We start from the raw sequence: 22,454 nt of genomic DNA, 5'->3' as shown, positions 1-22,454 counted from the left end.
GAACATGAACCAAACTTGAACTATGATCAAACTTGGACATGATATCGATGGAAATTCTCAGTTTTTTCGTGGATAAATGGAAGACGCCACTGGAAACGATCGGACTTAAGTGTCAAATAAACGCAAACGGACAAACGCTTTGGACTTTGAACTACCACAAATCTCTCTGGACGTTGGATTGTTGTGTATTAATGTCTTTCAGATCAGTTTTCATGGTGTATATATTAAAAAAAACAACAACTTATAGATAAATAATTAAAATAAAATGTCCCGATAAGCGTCTGCGTGTTCGTTTAGCAGTTCAAAACCTCACTGTTCACTTTTACGCTATTCCAAACATGCAAGTGAATATTTAAAATGTGAGTTTCTTCATAAAAATGCAGAAGATAACTCAGCTGTTTTAAGTATTTACAGGAGACTTCAGATCTTTCCGTGCATCTCTCCTGCACAGCGCACATCCCACATTCTGCCTCAGGGGGCGCCGCTTTCATTACTGTAGATTTGTTAACATTTTTGGAAAAAGCCTGGAGTTAAAGTTCTGTTGTCTGCACCAAACTTATCTAAATATTTGTGTTATGTTTGTGTTTTCAGCTTTGGAGAGGAAGATGTCGATGAGGCAGAGCCGAGACGAGCTGATCAAAAGAGGAGTGCTGAAGGAGATATTTGAGAAAGGTGAGATTTTTGGTACGTTCTGATAAAACTTTTGAGATTTTTTTATTTTTTAAACTGGAGCAGCTGGAGGAAGTGTCTGGGGTGAGGGGAGTGTGGGAGTCTGTGCTTGGACTGCTGCCCCATCGATAAGTGGGGAAAAAAATGGGTGGATGGTGGATTTTGTAAATAAAGTTTCAAATTTCTTGCTTTTTTTTTTTTAGGTTCCCCTGGTTAAATAAAAACAATGACAGCACTTTTTCATGGACGCTGTGTTTAAAATACAATAAAAGCAGAAAAAACCCAAAACAAACCCGTAAATAAGTCCATATAAAACATTAAAAACAGGAGCAGGTGTGAGTATAAAAGTTTGTTACCACATTATCAAATTGCGATTGTGTCACTAGAGTCTCCAGTTTTGATTTTCCTTGGACTGTTTTCCATTTTTGTGAAGCAAAACAGCAAAAATCCTCCTTCCTGTCTCAGTTTTGGTGCAGCTCGTTCTCAGCTTTATGCAGTCGTGTGATCTGGGATTAAATGTTCAAGCAGGTGAGGGATTTGAGCAGGTTTTGCAGTCGTCCCTTATAAATACATTTCATACTAAAAATATCCCACAACACGTGAAATCCGTGAAGTATCAGCTTTATTTTTTATTTTTCTCTGTTTTTGTCTGTAAAACCCCTCACCACACACTTTATACACTTTTCTCACACAGGCGTTAACATTCTCCCTGGAAATATGTTTTATTAAAGCCAAAGGAACCACATTTCCATGGAAACAGGCCGAGTAACAGTCAGGTTTGTGGAGATGCGAGCCCACTCACAGTATAGACGCATGTTTTTTTCTACTTTTTTGTGCAATAAAAGCGTCCAAAATGAAGAACATCATTTTTTTTGGGTCTATTTTTGGCTAAAGAGTTACACGGTGGGGCTTTAAATACAATTAGCTCAGTTAATTTAGCAGATTTAGCATGTGCAGTGGTCCCTCGTTTATCGCGGGGGTCACGTTCTAAAAATAACCCGCGATAAACGAAATCCGTGAAGTATCAGCTTTATTTTTTACAGTTATTCTCTCTGTTTTTGTCTGTAAAACCCCTCACCACACACTTTATACACTTTTCTCACACAGGCGTTAACATTTTCTCACATTTCTCTCTCGTTTAAACTCTCTCAAAGTTCAAACCTTCGCCTTTTTGAACGTTTCATCGACATTGTGGGTTTTGTCGGGGAGAAAACTTGCAAACATACAGCACAGACAGAAAGGACTTTAAAGTTATTCCCAATAAATGATATAAAAGACACAGTTTAAAGGGAGGACCGTCTCTGAAGTGCCCAGTTCCAGGCTGGACACGGGACATTTTCAGATATCATCTTTTCATTAGAGAAACTTGGGGGAGTCTCATTGGATCTTTTGATTTGGGTTTGATTTGCTTTGGTCAGCGCGTTTTCAAAGCTCCTCTGAGTAACACAAGATTACAGCGGGGCGCCTCTTGCCTTTGGATATCAGTAAATTGGGCAAACTAAGGAAAGATGTTAACTTTGTCTGAGTCGGTAATAGATTCATTAAACTGAGAATGTGCCAGAGATCTCAAAGTTATAGAAGCTTTGAGATCGGCTTGTTAGAAACTTTTAGATTCCACATATCATATCCATCCATTTTCTTGCACTTATCCTGGGCCAGCAGACTTCTCCCACCCCAGACACTTCCTCCAGCTCTTCCAGTGGCACCTTAAGGTGTTCCCAGGCCAGCCCAGAGACGTTTTTTTTAAAGCTAATTTTAAATTTTTTAAAATAAGGTCAGGCATCAGCAAATGTTGTTAAAAAGTTACTCTTTTTTCCTCATCGGGCCAAAATTGGTATGTCTTAGCGCGCCGAGGGCCAAATCTATGAATGTTTTCCATTTTAAAAGCCCGAAAATATTAATGACTAAATCGTTTTCAGTTTTTGTGCTTGGGGAGATGAGCTGCTTTGGGCTCTTTCATCTACTAATAGTTTTTTCATTGCAAAATGGAAGCAAAATAGATGTTTCTTACAAATTTCAAAGCCCCGTCGCGACCAAATCAAACCCCCTGCAGGGCCAAACTTGTCCCGTGGGCCCTACTTTGGACAGTGCTAGAGCAATTCAGTTAGATTAATTGCACAGGACAAAATCAGTAAATGGCCAAGGGACCTTCTTCTCGCTTGAACCAGGATTTTATTGAATTAAGAAATGTTGTGTTAATGTGAAAACTAGAAAAACTAGAGGTGACTCTGCCAAACCCAGTCATATAACATCACCGTTTAAGATTAAAACCATAGACTATATATATAAATGGACATACATAGCTAAACTGCTAGCCACCGCGTTCCAAATAGAATTGACAACAGACAAATTTATTTATTTATTTATTTGATTGGGACAATGCACGTTAATGAACAGACATGATTCAACATGAAGGTAAACACACCGGATTATAGCTAAACGATCATTTACATCCATTGTCCCAAAGGGCTGGGGTCACAAAAGGGTCAAAATAAAAATTGCACTACACTCATTGCACAGTTCCCATAATTGCACATTCCACTCGTTGCACATTCCATTTGTTGCACATTACACTTATTGCACATTCAATTCATTGCACAGTTCCCATAATTGCACATTACACTCATTGCAGTTGCCATTATTGCACCATCCAAAATATTGCATACTACACTCATTGCACAGTTCCCATAATTGCACATTCCACTCGTTGCACATTCCATTTGTTGCACATTACACTTATTGCACATTCAATTCATTGCACACTTCCCATAATTGCACATTCCACTCGTTGCAGTTCACATTATTGCACCATCCACCACAATATTGCACATTCATTCATCCGTTCCTCGTCTTTCATCATGGTCACTCCCGCTAACGTTAGCATTAGGTTTGATCGACAGTGTTGCTAAGCGCCCGCTCCCCGCTAAATCGACTCCTCATCGAAATTCGAAATATGAAACTCTTCTCCAAATTCACCTGCTACACCTGCTCCAGCCTCGATTAGCTTCGTTTGACCGGAGCCGAACGCTGCGGGTGACGTCAATTTCGCTTAGTCCACGTCTTTATGTACCTTTTTTTTCTCTATAAATGAACGGCTAACCATTCGTCGCCGTATTCTTTTAGATAAAACCGTTGTCCAGTACAATTCTTATCTATAATCACATCGTTAAACGGCGCGGACACGAAGACCCAGTTTCTTCGTGAACTCACAAATGAAGCACTTGAATAAAACGACAGTCTTTGACCCATTCATACGATTAAACTCATTTTATTTATAGACGCGCTGAAATGGTAACGGTGACAACCCAGTTCCTCAGCTCCGTCGCTGTTCAAAGTCTTCGGCCTTCATCATCGTCATCATCACGCTCCACTACGTCGCGTCTTTAATGTGTCAGGCTCAAAATAGAGCTGCTTCCAAAAATAGGGCAGTAAAATGGAGTTCAACGTCGCAGATCTGATTGGCTGCGGAATCGTAATCTGCTTCATCTGAACGGCACCTGGTTTGGAAGCGTTTGGACGGTTTTGGACGCAAAAGAGGAACGAGAAAATAGTCGCTACAGTTTGCCAGTTTTCCACTTAAAGAGCTTGTTCTACTTTGATCTAAAGTGAAAGGGATGTGTTGGATTATGGATCAGATCAGAAATACCCCCTCCTGTTTCTGGAACTAAATTTCTCATTCATTTTGATCATGGACAGGGGAGTCAACAAGGGGGGGACAAAGGGGGCTGTTGTCTTGGGGCCCAGCGTTTTGGGGGGCCCGGAACTGGACTGTTTTCTGTTCATTTATATTAGAGAAGGGGGTGAAATGAGGCTTCTTGTCTCGGATCCCCAAATTAATGTAGACAAATTAATGACCACAAGACATAATAATAATAATAATAATAATAATAATAATAGTAATTAATAAAAAAAATAAATAGAAAAATAATAATAATTAATAAAAAATAACTTATCATAATTAATTAAAAAAATCACAAATAATAATAAAAAATAATAACAATTAATAAAAAGTTCTTGAATAACTTGGTTTACAAAGCCATTTCACCAAATCTTGTGTTTTAAATGCGCTTTTTGGACTTAAAACAATCTCATTATGGATAATAGTTCAGATCACGTAGCTATGATGCATTTGAACTCTTAATATTTGTATTTTCCAAAAGTCTGAGAGAAATGAAATGGGAAAATTTACTTCCGGAACCAGAGCGAACTTTGAAGTGGGCGGGGCTGTCGAGATTCATAGCTTTGTTTTGAATTAATTGCATAAATATAATAACAACAACATAACTTAATAATAAGGCTAATACTGACCTGCATCATGTACAAATAAAAATACAGATAAAAAATAAAGACCCACCTGATTTTGAACCATGAGTTAGCCCCGCCCACTTGGTCTCTGTTGAACCATGTCTGTATTAAGTATTATTATTAGTATTATTCTTATTATTAACGTTCCTAATTATATAAAATTGTCTCTGGCACTTGCTTTCTTGTGTTTTTTATTCAGCGAAATGCAATTTAAAATGTATAAGTGAAATCCGTCAGTGTTTTTTGTCCACAAATGGCTGCTTTTACTCTAAACTGTTTGAAGTAAAATGTGTTTTTCTCAAATTTAAGTCAGATATTTTGGAATAATTTTGTAAGTTTCATGTCATGTCTTTATATTATGCTTAAAAAAAACAAAAAAAAACTATTACAACATAAATTTTCACCACTTCTAGGTTCTTCTTACATTTTGTAGCGTAGCATTCTCCGTGTTCCTCGCTAACTCAAACGATCCGTGTCTTTGTCAGCTACAGTGGAATTCCGGTCGTCGATGGATGGCGGCGTCTGTTCTCAGGAGCCCCCCCTCAAGTCGTCCATGATTATGCCCACCAAGAAATCCGTCACGTTCCCTGGAGACCTGCAAGACCCGCCCGCCAAACCCCTGCTGTACCACAAACAACCACCAGCTCTGCCACCCAAGCCCTACTCCAGGATGCCCAACTACAGCACAGGTGAGACGCACAACCACACAACTACAGCACAGGTGAGACGCACAACCACACAACTACAGCACAGGTGAGACGCACAACCACACAACTACAGCACAGGTGAGACACACAACCACACAACTACAGCACAGGTGAGACGCACAACCACACAACTACAGCACAGGTGAGACGCACAACCACACAACTACAGCACAGGTGAGACACACAACCACACAACTACAGCACAGGTGAGACGCACAACCGCACAACTACAGCACAGGTGAGACGCACAAACGCACAACTACAGCACAGGTGAGACGCACAAACGCACAACTACAGCACAGGTGAGACGCACAACCACACAACTACAGCACAGGTGAGACGCACAACCGCAGCACAGGTGTGACGCACAACCATAGCACAGGTGAGACACACAACCACACAACTACAGCACAGGTGAGACACACAACTACAGCACAGGTGAGACACACAACCACACAACTACAGCACAGGTGAGACACACAACTACAGCACAGGTGAGACGCACGAACGCGGCACAGGTGAGATGCACAAATGCAGCACAGGTGAGACGCACAAATGCAGCACAGGTGAGACGCACAAATGCAGCACAGGTGAGACGCACAACCGCGGCACAGGTGAGGCGCACAACCACACAACTACAGCACAGGTGAGACACACAACTACAGCACAGGTGAGACACACAACCACACAACTACAGCACAGGTGAGACACACAACTACAGCACAGGTGAGACACACAACCACACAACTACAGCACAGGTGAGACACACAACTACAGCACAGGTGAGACACACAACCACACAACTACAGCACAGGTGAGACACACAACTACAGCACAGGTGAGACGCACGATGCAGAAATCATAGTTTTTCCCTTAAAAATTCATAAACGATAAATTACCATAACGATAAAATACCGTACATTTTGGACATAGATCGCACCTGAATATGAGCCACACCAGCTAAATTTTAAAATAAAATCTATTTTGTACATGTATAAGCTGCAGGTTTTCATGTTGTAACTTGAGATATTTACACCGAAAGACGGAACACGGAGGTTTTTTTTTTGTTTTATTTTAAGACACGCTTTTTTTCTGTGCTTGAAATCAGGCGGTATGGCACCAACACAGGATGAACACACCTGCAGGTTTAGAAAAAAAAAAACACGCCAACATGAACCATCTGCTTTTATTTCCTTGGTCATTTTCGTTAAAGCCACTTCTTATCTCAGGAATGTGTGAGCCCCACTCCGAGAGACTTGGAAAACACTCACCTCGTTCCACTTTGCCTAAGGTTTCTTTAATGTGTAACGCCGTGCAGACCAGAAGAGGACCCGCCTCGCACACACAGTACACTGAGAGACACTATAAAAGCTGTAAACAAGCACATCTCAGGACTCTTTTCTATCTTTTCTGAAGAGTCTCTTGCTTCATTCTTCACTTTACCCGTGTGGAAATCATTAAAACCCTTCTGACTTTGTTTCAGACTCTTGGTCCTCTTTGATGCTGACACCAGAAACGAACATTCTTACACTCTGAAAGCTTTTGTCGTCTTTTTACATTGACTAAGTTCTTCCCGCTGCCACCTCCAACGTCGCACCATCGGTTCATTGAGACCAAACTTACGTGCAGTGGCTCCATTTCCTTCTTTGTTGGTCAAACTTATGTGCAGTGGCTCTATATCCTTCTTTAATGGTCAGACTTACGCGCAGTGGCTCTATTTCCTTCTTTAATGGTCAGACTTACGTGCAGTGGCTCTATTTCCTTCTTTGTTGGTCAAACTTACGTGCGGTGGCTCTATTTCCTTCTTTGTTGGTCAAACTTACGTGCGGTGGCTCCATTTCCTTCTTTGTTGGTCAAACGTGCGTGCGGTGGCTCTTTTTCCTTCTTTAATAGTCAAACTTACGTGCAGTGGCTCTATTTCCTTCTTTGACACATTTCTTTGTGTTTTCCATGACGGGGGTGAGTGCACGACGCGCAAAATGACAGTTGGAAAAAAAAATCTAAACTAGTGTATTCTTCAGAGCTCGTTCTGTTGTGACGTTTACGACGACGTTCTATAAAGAATCAGGTGCAAATCATCACCGCAGTGGAGTCGTTTCTTTAGTTTAGATAATTTTTTCTTATTTAAACGTGCGACATTTAAAGGAGTGATCCGCGCACTTTATATCTACACAGCAGACAAAAGCGTAGCGTCGTCTTTAAGAGCGGATTGGACAATTCTAACAATGAAACGCAGCAAAAGAATCAAGTTTCATTGGCTCAAACATGTCCACGACTCTGATGAATCACTGTTAGACGACTCACTGTTTGAGACAAAATATACAGATATAATGAGTAAAAAAACACATATATGGATTAAAAACGCAACAGTATAAATGTTTAAATCTTAAAGACCTTATGTGTGATGTTTTTGAGAATATAACCACAGATATATTCCACCCAAAAGTCACTGACAGTTGAAAAAAATTTAGAAACAAAAGAGTTATTAATTTTTGAGCATTTAGATTTAGAATTCAGGGACAAACCTAAAATTGTGGACACTTCCTCTCGTTTAAGTCGTGATAAGTGAACAATTACAACTGTTTTTACCGCCAAAAATCTCAGAAGTTTCAGTTTATCTCCTGCTAAAATTTGTCGAGTTTAACTTAAGAATTAAAGGAGTGACCGAAGATTTAAAAGTGTCAGTGACTTTTATAAGCGTCTCTAAAAGTCTGTTCTGTGTCGCCTGTATCTAAGAATAAAGCTTTTGTTGTTCGATAATCAGTGCACGTTAGCATGCTAGCTGTTGTTGTTAGCTTTACCGTCGGGGCGAGAGCTGGGAAAAGTGCTTATAAACTCATCCTGGTGAGTAATCCGATGAGAAACGACAACTTCAGACCAGCGCAAACAGTTTAAAATGAGACGGTTTTGTTTTTCACGTTGTTAAAAGTGCTACATCTGATTTTTACAGCCTTAAGTCTCGTTCGTAAATGAAAGAACAGACTTATTTCCCCGTTCAGACTTCGCTCGGATGCGTTTCAGATCCCGTCTCGCGTCTCCACCTGCGCGCCGACACATGTGCAGCGGATTAGCGTAGTCTCATTAAATTCCCCTGAGGTCCCGCCCCCCCCAAGCTGCCTGTCACTCTCAATCTGTCTGTGAGCGAAGTGGCTTTATCCTGGCCTCAATCCAACTCAATCCAACTCAATCCAGCCACTGTCCTGCTGAGGCCTGAGCCGCTCCATCGGGTCTGGACGAGGTGGAGACGGGTGGAGACGATGGGTTTATGTGGGACTGTAGTAGCAGCGTTTGTGTAGGTTTTTTTAATGATGAAATGCTAAAATATGTTGTTTTTACCACATAATATTTCATTAAAAAAACATATTCTTAGTTTAAAAATGGAAAAGTTTAGGTAAATCTTTAATAATCTACAGATGTTATGTTTTTTTGTTTTGTTTTTTTATATTTAGAGATGTTATTGGAGCGGTAGAATTAAGATTGAGTTCAGTGACAGGGTATTATGCAATTTATTATGCAGCGGTGGAACATGAACAAGTAAAAGTAGTAAAGTTCTGCACTTATCTAAAGTACAGATACATCAAATTTGTACTTAAAGTAAAAAGTATCCAGTTAAAAAGATATTACTACTATATATGAAAGCAGGTACCTGGACTTTAACATTTTTATGATTTTTATGATTGACTCTGACCTGCTGAAAACATGACAAACTAAATTATACAAATAAAAACAGCTTAAAAAACAACAAATCAATTCAGTTTTTTTGTGGAAAATTCAGCTCATCTCTGACATTTCAAACGGGAAAATAAAACGAACTCCAGACGAGAAATTGAAGAAATGATAAAGTAAAAATAATGAAGATCATATAATAAAACAAATAACAGCGATATAATATTATATAATGTATAGAATTAATAATAGTTAATTATAATGAAAACTATTGTAACAGAAGTTTGTAAATAATGTCTGATCTGGAGTGCGGCTTAGATTTAAATATTATCCGTGATGACTGTTCTGTGGCGAGGGGCTGACGGGGACCAATAGAGACACTAAAAAGATGAAAATATACTATTTATTTATTTATTTATTTTTTATTTATTTTTATTTTTTTTATTTAATGTATTTATTTATTTTTATTATTTATTTATTTATTTATTTAATGTATTTATTTATTTTTATTATTTATTTATTTATTTATTTAATGTATTTATTTATTATTTATTTTTTTATTTATTTTATTTTTTATTTATTTTTTATATTTTTATTGTATTTATTTATGTATTTATTTTTATTTATTTAATTTATTTATTTATTTTTATTTATTTTATTTATTTATTTAATGTATTTATTTATTTTTATTATTTTTTATTTATTTTATTTTTTTATTTATATTTTACTCTGATTATTTTTCATATTGTATTTTGGTTTGTACTTGTATACACGTTTATGTCTACTTGTGTACTCTTCAGTGCGTTTGTATGCTTTATTTGGGAGCTGTGCCTGATGTGTGTGTGTGGGGGTGGGCGGGTGTGTGTGTGTGTGTGTGTGTGTACATGTGTGTGAGGATGTATGGATGTATAAGAATGTGTTAATCTTAATGTATTTGTGTTTGTAACAGTCGTGCTGTGTCTGAGGAGAGGGATGAGCGGGATTGTGATATGTTAAAATATAATAAAGAATATGAATAACAACACAAAAAAATCACTACATTTTTAAACAGGTACTTTAATAATTTTAGTTAGATTTAAGTAGATTTTTTTTCATGTTTATACTTTGACTTAAGTATTTTTTTGCTCACGCATCTGTACTTTTACTTCTTCCATCACTGTCGCGTTAGTTTTCCATAAACACAACACACTTTTTTTTCTTTATTTACCGTCTGCATCTAATTTTAACATGTTTTACTGTCGGAATTCCAGGAAGTGCACTATTAGCATGCTACAACTTGCTGTTAGCTTTATGCCGATGGGAAACTTTGCTTAAAAAGTTGTGAAAAATGCTTATAAACTCATCCTGGTGAGTAGTTTAGGATGAGGAATAACTCTGAACCTTTAAAAACTGCTCTGTTTTTCATGTTAAGCTGATTAAAAAGTTGAATTTCTGAGCTGTGGATCTGAAAATCTGACCGTCCACCTCTTGTCCTTCAGATTCTTGCCAGCTGAAGTTACCCAGCATGCCCGGGGGTAAGCACTCTCCGCCCTTGCCGCCGAAGAAGGTGATGATCTGCGTGCCTCAGGGGTGTCACGACTCCTCCCCGTCCCCCACGCCCAACCCTCCGCCGGGCACCCACTCCCAAAGGTGCACCCCTCCTCAGGTGTTGCCCTCGCTCCACGGGCCGCCCTTCCTGCCGTCGCAGCTCTTGGGGCTGTCCGCTCTGCACCACCCGCTCCAGCTGCAGTACGGCGGTCTGCACGCGCCCAGCCGCATCATCGAGGAGCTCAATAAAACGCTGGCGCTGTCCATGCAGAGGTTTGAGAGGTCAGTGGACTTGGAATCACGACATGGAATAACTGACGGGAGGGAGGGGGGGCTGTACATGACGATCAATGGCTAATTTTGGTTACAGCGAAAATGCGGCGGTTTTATTTTTAGTTTTGTCGATACGTCTGACACAGAAGGCGGCAGAAAGATGGACTGTGTTCGGTCGGTCAAAATCGTTCAAAGTGTTTTACAGAAGAAGAAAGACAAAAATCACAAAACGACAAATTAAAACATAAATAATCATCATAAAATTAATATTAAAAGAGAAAAGTGCAGAATAAACCCCAGTCGGTCATATGCACAGATAAACAGAACCATTTTGGTTTAGCCCTGGTCTAGTCCTGGTTCAGTCCTGGTTTAGTCCTGGTTCAGTCCCGGTTCAGTCCCGGTTCAGTCCCGGTTCAGTCCTTGTTTAATCCTGCTTTAGTCTTGGTTCAGTCCCGGTTCAGTCCCGGTTTAGTCCCGGTTCAGTCCCGGTTCAGTCCCGGTTTAGTCCTTGTTTAATCCTGCTTTAGTCCTGGTTCAGTCCTAGTTCAGTTCTGCTTTAGTCCTGGTTCAGTCCCGGTTCAGACCTGGTTCAGACCTGGTTCAGTCCCGGTTCAGACCTGGTTCAGACCTGGTTTAGTCCCGGTTCAGACCTGGTTCAGTCCCGGTTTAGTCCCGGTTCAGTCCCGGTTCAGTCCCGGTTTAGTCCTGGTTCAGTCCTGGTTCAGTCCTGGTTTAGTCCTGGTTTAGTCCTGGTTCAGTCCTGGTTCAGTCCTGGTTCTTTCTTGCTTTGTGCAGTGGGACATTAAACATGTTCTTCTTCTTGAGTCTTGTTCTTTGTTCAGCCCAAATCAACTCTACATTTTTGACCCATATGTGAGGAGTTTGTGTTTTTCTCGTCCGTGTGAACGTCTCAAACGTGCCGTGTGTCTAATGTGTCTGCAGACGCTCACACCTTCACCTTACACGCCGTTAAGATCACGTTTTGGTTGAAGAGTTGGGGGGAAAAACGACCTCGTCCTTTGGCAAATGTTCCCGGCTCTTCACAAACGTATTAAAAAGCGTGTGTCAGTGAATCGGCTCTCGTCAGAGTCCCACGGCTCCGGCTCCTCCAAACGGAAACGGCAGAAAACACAACACGACCAAACGCCCTTGTCTTTCTTGACATGTTTTGCAAAATCCCTCTTAAGTAACCGTTAAGTAAATGTTAGCTCTGTTGGCTAACGTGAAACAGCCACAAACGCACGAGGACGGAGACGATAAACGATACTATAAAACCAAACTGTAAAGCAGAGTCTATTTTAAGTTTATTTTAAATTATTCTAAGCTCTTTATCTATTATCTTGTTTTATCGCATGTTCCATTTTCCTCCTGTTCTTTAACTGTGCGGTGCAATCCTGGAATTTCCCCACTGTGGGACTAATAAAGGCAGATCTTATTTTATCTTATCTTATACATCCCCCCCAAAAAAAGTCCTACTGGTGCAACAAAAAGGTACACGCAATAAATATTGAGCCACGAAAATGTTCCAGGGTTATTCAAACGCAAGTCCAGGTTTGTTTTTGAGGAGGAAACGGCTTTAAAACGCGGATTAACGCTACGAAAGTCAAGTTTGTGTCGTATCAGACCTTTAATCCAAACGCTTTGTCTTAATCTCTTTAAACACGACTGTGACTCCACCTGAAGTCTTATTGGGACATTTTAAAGACGATATTGCAAACTTGACCACATCATTGCTCTGAAGATCACGTTTAATCTCTGAGCCGACTCCCGTTTAGTGTCATATTTATTCATTTTACACTTATTCTGCGTCTGAGGGAGGATCTGGAGCTCGGTCTCTGCTCCCATGGCCCCGTCTGAGACCAAACTCAAACAAATGCGTCATGGCAGTTTATTTCTGTGACTTGGGGAAAGGGTTCGTTGGGTTTTTAGATCAACATCCGACTCCTCTTACCTTAAATAAACACAAATCCTTCGCTCGTTGGCCGTGCGTTCTGCCATGTTTGTTTTGAACTCATTTTGATGCTGATTGGTTAATCCGTCTGTCAGTCACGCCCGTCTGAACTTAGATCACATGCTTATGACCGTTTAATACGACGGTGTGTTCTGTTTTTTTGGTAATTTCTACGGTAACGGCCCCAAGTTCTTAAACCCCCTGGATAAATCCACAGTAGAGAAGGAAAAGTGTCGTCTTCAGCAGGAACCTAGTGTTAAAAAGTAGAAGAAAAATCCAACTGTTTACCATAAGTTTAATTTGAGTCCTATTTGAGTCCTGGTTCAGTCCTGGTTCAGTCCTGGTTCAGTCCTGGTTCAGTCCCGGTTCAGTCCCGGTTCAGTCCCGGTTCAGTCCCGGTTTAGTCCTGGTTTAGTCCTGATTTAGACCTGGTTCCGACCTGGTTTACTCCTGTTTTAGTCTCGTTTTAGTCCCATTTTAGTCCCGGTTTAGTCCTGGTTCAGTCCTGGTTTAGTCCTGGTTTAGTTCTGGTTTAGTCCTGGTTTAGTCCTGGTTCAGTCCTGGTTTAGTCCTGGTTTAGTCCTGGTTCAGTCCTGGTTCAGTCCTGGTTCAGTCCTGGTTTACTCCTGTTTTAGTCTCGTTTTAGTCCTGGTTCAGTCCTGGTTTAGTCCTGGTTTAGTCCTGGTTTAGTCCTGGTTCAGTCCTGGTTTAGTCCTGGTTTAGTCCTGGTTCAGTCCTGGTTCAGTCCTGGTTCAGTCCTGGTTTACTCCTGTTTTAGTCTCGTTTTAGTCTTGGTTCAGTCCTTGTTCAGTCCTGGTTTAGTCTTGGTTCAGTCCTGGTTCAGTCCTTGTTCAGTCCTGGTTCAGTCCTTGTTCAGTCCTGGTTCAGTCCTGGTTCAGTCCTGGTTTAGTTCTGGTTCAGTCCTGGTTCAGTCCTGGTTCAGTCCTGGTTCAGTCCTGGTTTAGTCCTGGTTTAGTCCCGGTTTAGTCCTGGTTTAGTCCTGGATCTCTCGCTGTGACCATAAGGACTCGCTCCATCATGACGTGAACGACTCATAACTTGATTAGTTCGACGGAGGTAACGGAGCCGTTCGGAGTCACATTTCTCGAGGTCGGCGTCGGCGCAGGTTTAAACCAGAACGCTGTCGCTCTCCCCGGGCTCCGTGGCCTCGTTCACGACCGGAGCGTTTGTGGGACGGCGGCGCGTTTGGCCTGACATGACATCACCAGCTGCACTCGGCTCCTTATTGCCGAAAACGGGCAGGGGATTGGGCGTTACGTAACAATCCAGATTCGGATGGCTATTTTCTCCGGGGCCATTTGGAAAGGGATAAGGAAGTAATGGCCCCAACTTCGGATACAATTATTCTAAAAGCTCGAGCTTATGTAACCGCGGCTCAGGAAGCTACGGCGAGACTGTGATGAATTCAATCTGTCAAATGTGTCACCACTTTAACGTTTCTACATGAAAGAGCTGCGGCGGCTCAATGCTGCTTGAGTTTTTGAAATATAGAACGTTTGAGCAAATCTACGCCCAAATAGTTTGAACGGAGCCACGGCAGAAACGTAAGAAACATTAATTTTACAGATGACGGTTGTAATGTTCTTCAGAAGAGCCACGGTGCCAGTCAAAAGCTTGATTCAGTGTTTGTTTGTTTTTTATTATTTTTATTAATTTCTACACTTTATATAAAAACAGAAGACATCAAATATATGAAGTAAGATTTATGGAATTATTTGGTAAAGAAAAAACGTTGAATAACTCTACTAAATATTTTTTTTAACTCAAATTCTCAAGGTTTTTTTCTTTACTATATTTTCCATATACCTTAATTCATATATTTAATGTCTGCTGTGTGTATATAAAGTGAAAATAGTAAAAATAAAAATAAATAAATAAATAAAAAAAAACATTGATTGAGATGTTGTGTCCAAACTTTTGCCTGGTAGTGTTTGTTTTTTTTTAATATTTTTGAGTTTTATTCCGATTACGTCGTCAAAACAACAGAACAATATAAGAGCGCATGTTGTTTAATCGACTTAAATCTATTATTTATTATTATTTCTTCTCGATCTTTGTTTAAAATACTGAAAAATGACTCGCTGTGGCACGTTTGACTCTTATGTTTTCTACAGTATATTTACTCTACGCTCATGGTAAAATATTTATTATTTATTTACTATTTTTATGCGGCACTCAAAGCTTTTTACATCAAGGAACCACTCGCCCATTCACACACACGTACTCCGTCCACACTCGTACACCAGCATGCGGGGGGTTCAATGTCTTGCCCAAGGACACAACGACAGGGTTCATCTGTGACGCCTGGAATTGCACCATCGACCTGTAGATTAATGGATCTGACCACTCATCCAATGTTGTTGATGTTGAGAGTGACGTTCGAACCGCCAGCCTTCAAATCAATGGACAAACGCTCTACCAACTGAGCCACTGTCGCCCCATCGAAAAAAAAAAAAATTAAATACTGTACTGTATACTGTAATATTTAATCTTAATTTAAATTTAAATGGTCAAATAAAGGCAAAACCGCAGCCTGTGACTTTATATTTTCCTCAGTCTTGTTTAATTACTTTTGGTAGAGTCAGTTGGTAGAGTTTGCCCACTGATCTGAAGATCGGTGGTTCAAATCCCGCTCTCAACATAAACATCATTGAGCGGGCAGATCCACTGACCCACAAGTTAACGATACGATTCCAGCTTTCACCGATGAATGATGCTGTTGTGTTGAAAGGCCTTGGAAGTGCCCAGAAGGTGCCTCGAAGGTGCCTCGAACGTGATTTGAAGGTGCCTCGAAGGTGCCTCGAAGGTGCCTTAAAGGTGATTTGAAGGTGCCTTGAAGGTGCCTTGAAGGTGCCTCGAAGGTGCCTTGAAGGTGCCTTGAAGGTGCCTCGAAGGTGCCTCGAAGGTGCCTCGAAGGTGCCTCGAAGGTGCCTCGAAGGTGATTTGAAGGTGCCTTGAAGGTGATTTGAAGGTGCCTTGAAGGTGCCTCGAAGGTGCCTCAAAGGTGATTTGAAGGTGCCTTAAAGGTGATTTGAAGGTGCCTTGAAGGTGCCTCGAAGGTGCCTTGAAGGTGCCTTGAAGGTGCCTTGAAGGTGCCTTGAAGGTGCCTCGAAGGTGCCTCGAAGGTGCCTCGAAGGTGCCTCGAAGGTGCCTCGAAGGTGCCTCGAAGGTGTCTCAAAGGTGCCTCAAAGGTGATTTGAAGGTGCCTCGAAGGTGATTTGAAGGTGCCTTGAAGGTGCCTCGAAGGTGCCTCGAAGGTGCCTCAAAGGTCCCCAGAAGGTGCCTAGAAGGTTCCTTGAAGGGGCCTTGAAGGGGCCTTGAAGGTGCGTTAAAGGGGCCTTAACAGTGTAAAAGCGCTATATAAAAAACTAACCATTTATCATATTTTTGTCAGACTTATTTAACGTGTCGCCCAATCACGTTCCTTTTAAACACACGTACAAATGAAAGTCCTCCATAAACATAACTCCTCACTGACTCCGTGTGTGTCCTGCAGCTCGGCCTTGCACAGCAGCGGTCAGTGTGCCCCTCTGGACCGGAGAGAAGTCCCCTCCGTCATCATCGACTATGAGGAAGACAAAGAGAACCTGCCCAACGAGTCGGACTACGAGGACCTGCCCAGCATGTACAAGGACGAGCACGGCGTGGACGACGACGACGACGACGACGACGAAGATGACGACTCCATATTCACAAGTCAGTATCTCATTGAGACCTTAAAGAACCTTGTTAAAAGTGAATCAAATTGGCATCAAGACAATAATCAAATATATAATAATAGAATAATCAAAACATCAATCAGCTGCCGTCTTTCCCTGACGTTTGCTCCCACTAGCGTTAGCAACAGGTTTGATTGACAGCGTTGCTAAGCACCCGCTCCCCGCTAAACCAGTGGTGCGGACGGGAAGGAGCGTTACCTTCAACAGCCTCGCTCCTGATTGGCTCGTTGGTTATGTTCTCGGATTTCCAAATGATGAACTTGGTTTCAAATTAGCCGCTGTAACTTCTAGCCTCGATGAGCTTCATTCGGCTGCCACCAAACGCTAAGTCCACGTCTATGTGCAGTCTGAAATTTACACCACCCACTAGCCAGAGGGTTTGGAGTTCTATCCCTGCTGCCGGTCCTTGAGCAAAAAGCGACGTAAAGCAACTATGAAGGACTGAAAAAACGAACCAAGTCTTAAAAGAAAGAACTTAATAGAACTACAATAGGTAAAGCACATATATATTTACTTATACATGATATAATTGTGTGTTATTGGCTGTTCACCATCGACATAATAAAAGTTTTGTTACTTATTCAAAAGGTTTTTATTGCATCTTTAGGTTCGCTCGCTCAGAAGGTGCTGAGGAAAGACTCCCTGGCCATCAAACTGAGTAACCGACCGTCCAAACGCGAGCTGGAGGAGAAGAACATCCTCCCCATGCAGACGGACGAGGAGAGGCTGGAGTCCAGACAACAGATCGGCACCAAACTCACGCGGTAATCCCCTTTAAGAGCCGATGACCTCCTGTGTTACTCCCCTTTAAAGTGGGACTAAACTCTAAGGCCACATGTTTCTGCTGTTGAGCTGTAATAGCGTTATTTACCATTCCAGGTCTTTTTTTGTGGCAATATTGGTGTAATCTACGTAAATTTGCAGCTTCTTGGTTAAAATTGGCAAAAATCTAAGCGGCCATTTTGGTTTGTGTTGTTCCAAAACGCCTCGTAAAAAAATGTTTCAACGCTGTTCTAAATGTTAACAGTGAAAAAAAACACATTTGGATATTTTTTTTCCAGTCTCTGCCCCATTATCGGTTGATATCGGAACAGAAAAAGCTACGTTGTTTCCAGTAGTTGGTGACATTACACAGGACTCCCAGGTGTTTCTGATTACACCTGGCTGCAGGGGCGGAGTTTAAAACGTGGATAGAGCAATCACAGTGGTCCAAATCCCCCCCCCCCAGACTCCGCCCCCTCGGTTTTTCACCTCGTCGGCTGAATTTGAAGGACACTTAGTTACGTCACTTCCGGCGCGACAGATGTGCCCTGCGTTTCCATGGAGATCGGCCGCAGACTCCGCCCACTTCCGTATCCCATCATGCACCGCGCGTCACTTCTTCTACACGAAAAACAAGCTATATTTTCTTAAAGTTCTGTAACACTCGCTACAATAAATAAACGGCCGCGGCGACGACAACAACGACGCCTTGACTCTTCTTCTATGAATTGACGAAGAATTAAAAATAAAACTAATTATTCCAGAGTTCATTTTCGACGTAACGTTAGCGCAAAAACGGGTTGACGTACGCGCCGTGGTGTAGGTCTGTCCCGAGTAACCTTCATCGGTCGGTATCGGTACTTCAAAGTGTGCGACCGTCAAACTGAGACACACAGCTCTTTTTGAAATGCGTTTGTGGGCGGAGTTAGAGGTTTAGCCCCCGCTTTAAGACTCCCTGACCTCACGCCGCACACCCCTTTAAGAGCTTATGCATTTTTCAGGACGCCAGCCTTACGTAACACACACACACGCGCGATTTACACGTGCGTTTTACCGCTCGCCTTCGACCGTTTGAGAACATGAGGTCTCCAAACGCTGCGATATCAAACGTCTAAACTTATTTTAGATTTGGATAAGACGTGACCTCATTATGTGGTCGGAAAAAACAGCCGGCGAAACGGAAGAGGTCAAGGTCAGACGTGTTTTTATGGCACGTTTATAAACAGATGCACTGCCCCAAAGCGCCGCACGTGTTTTATGAGTCTGGAAACGAGCCGGCGAAACAGGAATAGACGATTAAAAACATTAAAATACAAGTTTAATTTAAATTTGCAAATTACGTGTAGATTTAATAAAAACTGACGGTAGCAACGTCTCAAATCCAGACTGATCTCTCTGTGATTTATTCAGATTGGTCCTCGTCCTGGTCAAACGTGATCGTCCAATCAGATTAGTTTATTCCAGTGACACATGTGAAACGAAGGAGCTCATTGGTCGCCTGTGATTTACAAATAAAATCACGTTTCTCTCCCGTCAGATGAACAGAGTTTAGACTTCGCTCGTTGATTCTGCAGAAATCCGACATGTTTTTCATCCGTCTGTGAGATTTTTTTCCGATACAGTGGGACATGTGTCTTTTTTCTCTTTACTCTCCTCATCTCTCCGTCTGTTTCCATTTTTTTTCTCTCTCCTCTTATCTTTATCTCCTCATCTCTCTCTCTCCCTTTCTCCACTCTCCATTTTTTCTTTCTCGTCTTCTTTCTTCTCGTCGTCATTCTCCACTTCTCCACTTTTTTCGTTCTTTCATCTGTCCATCTCCTCATCTCTCTCCTCACCTCTCTGTCTCTCTCTCTTTCTTTCTATCTCCTCATTTCTCCTCTTACCTCTCTGTCTCTCACTCTCTTCTCTCCATCTCCTCATCTCTCTCACCTCTGTCTCTTCCCCCTCTCTGCTCCTCCACTCTTCCCTCTCTCCTCTCCATCTCCTCATCTCTCCCTCTCTTTCCTCACCTTCCTCTCCACTTCTCCACTTTTCCACTTTTTTCTCTTCTCTTCTCTCTATCTCCTCATCTCTCTCCTCACCTCTGTGTCTCAATCTTGTATCTTTTGCCCCACTTTTTTCTCTCCTCTCTATCTCCTCATCTCTCCCTCTCTCTGCTCACCTCTGTCTCACTCCCTCTCCATTCCTCCACTTTTTCTCTGTCCCCTCTTCTCTCCATCTTTTTATCTCTCCTCACCTCTGTCTCTCTCTCTCACTTCCTCCACTTTTTTCTCTCTCTTCTTCCCTCTCTCTCCTCACCTCTGTCTCCCTTCCCCCTCTCCACTCTTCCCCTCCGTCTCTCTCTCTTCCCCCTCTCCACTCTTCCCCTCTGTCTCTCTCTCTTCCCCCTCTCCACTCTTCCCCTCTGTCTCTCTCTCTTCCCCCTCTCCACTCTTCCCCTCTGTCTCTCTCTTCCCCCTGTCCACTCTTCCCTCTCTGTCTCGCTCTCTTCCCCCTCTCCACTCTTCCCCTCTGTGTCTCTCTCTTCTCCCTCTCCACTCCTCCACTCTTCCCTCTCTCTCCTCATCTCTCTCCTCACCCCTGTCTCTCTCTCTCCCTTTCTACACTTTTTTCTCTCTCCTCTTCCCTCTCTCTTCTCCCCTCTCTCTCTTCACCCTCTCCACTTCTCCACTTTTTGCTCTCTCTCCTCATCCCTGTCTCTCTCTCTCTTCCTCTATCTCCTCATCTCTCTCCTCACCTCTGTCTCTCTCTCTCTCCCTTTCTCCACTTTTTTCTCTCTCCTCTGCCCTCTCTCTCTCCCCCCTCTCCACTCCTCCTCTCTTCCCTCTCTCCTCTCCACAGATCTAAATCAGCTGACCCCTCATGTATTTACTCTTTACACAAACGTGAGAATCCCTCTTTTCTCTCTTGTTGCTGTTGTTTTTCATCCCGTTTCTCGAGCCTGGACCTGTGTCTGTCGTTTCCTGCACGTTCCTTTAAAAAACCTCCACATTTGATCATTTTTATCGTCTTTTGTTCGTTGGTTTGAGCGATCGGGCCGAACACGCAGCATCTCCACCAAAATGAGTCTTTGAAAATCATCCTGACCTAATTTCTTCCTTTCTATCTCCTCTTCTCCTCTCTCCTCTCTCGTGCGCTCACTCTTTACTTCCTCCCTCGCTCTGAATCACCACGGCGATGCCTCTTGTGCCAAACTCTCTCTCTTTCCCTCCATCTTTCCTCCACACAGCACCACGCACACCATCTCACACAAACAGCTAGCAAACACAGCGACGCGGATCAGGCAGCTCACCGTGCATTCAAAACACACAGTCAAATCGATCACAACAAACCGCCGCGTCATCCGTGTCACTCCGAGAGCTAATACCCCGCTCGAGGAAGGGCATCTGATGTAAAACGCACACAGAAGAAGCGTAATTAGCTTTAAAATGAGTGGGGTTTTTAATTGACAGTCTCCAGTGACAGGTTGTTTTCCCCAGTAGATTACAAGCCCCATTTTGTTTTTGAGTTTTTTGCCTGAAGTGGATGCGACGATGTGCCAACGAAAAGCCAAACAGCGAGGAGAAAATGTCCGTCGACGTGTGTGTGATGTGTGTGTGATGTGTTTCTGTGTGTGTGATGTGTGTGTGATGTGTGTGTGATGTGTGTGTGATGTGTGTGTTTGTGATGTGTCGTTAAATCTGTTTTTTTAAGGAGAAGAGATGGGATATTTACAAGGGACATTGGCAGACAGCATGTTATTCCCAACTGTGCTTCCAGAAGGCGGCTCAGGTTGTCATGTTTCCGAAAAAAGATCTCTCTCCATCTCTCTCTCGCTCTCTCTCCATCTCTCTCTTTCTCTATCTCTCTCTATCTTTGTCTCTCTTCCTCTGTCTCTCTCCGCTTCTCTTTTTCCATCTCCCTCACTCACTCTCTCTCCTGTCTTTCTGTTTTTCTCTCTCTTTCTTTATCTATCTCTCTCTCTTTGTCTCTTCCTCTGTCTCTCTCCGCTTCTCTCTCTCTGTGCTTCTTTTTCCATCTCCCTCACTCACTCTCTCTCCTGTCTTTCTCTGTTTCTCTTTTTTGCTCTCTCTCTAGCTGTCTCTTGCTGTCTCTGTCTTTCTCTCTCTTTTTTGCTTCTCTCTCTTTCTCTCTCTCTCTCTCTCTCTCTCTCTTCCTCTGTCTCTCTCCACTTCTCTATCTCTCTGTGCTTCTCTTTCTCCATCTCCCTCACTCTCTCTCCTGTCTTTCTCTCTTTCGCTCTCATTTTCTCTCTCTCTCTCTCTTGCTGTCTCTGTCTTTCTCTCTTTTTGCTTCTCTCTCTCTTTCTCGCCTTGCTTCTCTGTCGCTCTCCTTCCCTCCCGCTCGCTCTCTTTGTCTATATCTACATCTCTCTCTTTACTTCTCTCCCTTCACTTCTCTTTCGGTCTCTGCTTCTTTCCATCTCCCTCACTCACTCTGTCTCTCTTACTCTCTCTATCTCTGCTTCTCTTCATCTTCCTCACTCTGTGTCTCTCTCGCTCTCTCCTCGCCTCTCTCTCTTTGCTTCTCTCCATCTCCCTCACTCTCTTTCTTGCTGTGTCCTGACTTTCCCTCTCTCTCTCTGTCTATATCATGTCTTCTCCACTTTTTTCTCTCTCTTCTCACGTTTCGGTCTCTCTCCCTCTCCACCCCCCCCTTCTTTCTCTCCACTTTTCTATCCTATTTCTGTCCTTTCCCTCTGTCTATATTCTGTTTTATCCTCTCATCTCTTGTGCCCTCCCACTGTCCTCATGTCTCTCATCTTCTCTCTTCTGTCTCTCTCCCTATCTCTACTTTCTCTCTCCTCACTTCTCTCTGTCTCTCTCTCTCCCTCTCCACTTTTTTCTCTCTCCT

At 42.4% G+C, this 22,454-nt stretch overlaps 1 protein-coding gene across 3 annotated transcripts in view; it reads left to right on the top strand.

Annotated features, from left to right (window-relative positions):
• The window catches only part of LOC117385624 (phosphatase and actin regulator 1-like), a 97,856-nt gene that overhangs the window by 57,284 nt on the left and 18,118 nt on the right, over positions 1-22,454 (top strand). For 2 of the 3 annotated variants that reach the window (XM_055228549.1, XM_055228548.1), the window contains exons 3-7: positions 592-672; positions 5,466-5,663; positions 10,826-11,156; positions 16,616-16,815; positions 17,446-17,602. In XM_055228549.1, the coding sequence (XP_055084524.1) occupies positions 592-672; positions 5,466-5,663; positions 10,826-11,156; positions 16,616-16,815; positions 17,446-17,602 (967 nt within the window). Of the gene's footprint in view, positions 1-591; positions 673-5,459; positions 5,664-10,825; positions 11,157-16,615; positions 16,816-17,445; positions 17,603-22,454 lie in introns of all 3 variants that reach the window. The other variant, XM_055228547.1, reaches the window with a different exon arrangement.

The sequence above is a fragment of the Periophthalmus magnuspinnatus genome, chromosome 17, assembly GCF_009829125.3.
Source record: "Periophthalmus magnuspinnatus isolate fPerMag1 chromosome 17, fPerMag1.2.pri, whole genome shotgun sequence".
Taxonomy (NCBI): Eukaryota; Metazoa; Chordata; class Actinopteri; order Gobiiformes; family Gobiidae; genus Periophthalmus; species Periophthalmus magnuspinnatus.
Note: the sequence above shows the minus strand (reverse complement) of the source record. Positions and strands in the feature narration are given on the sequence as shown.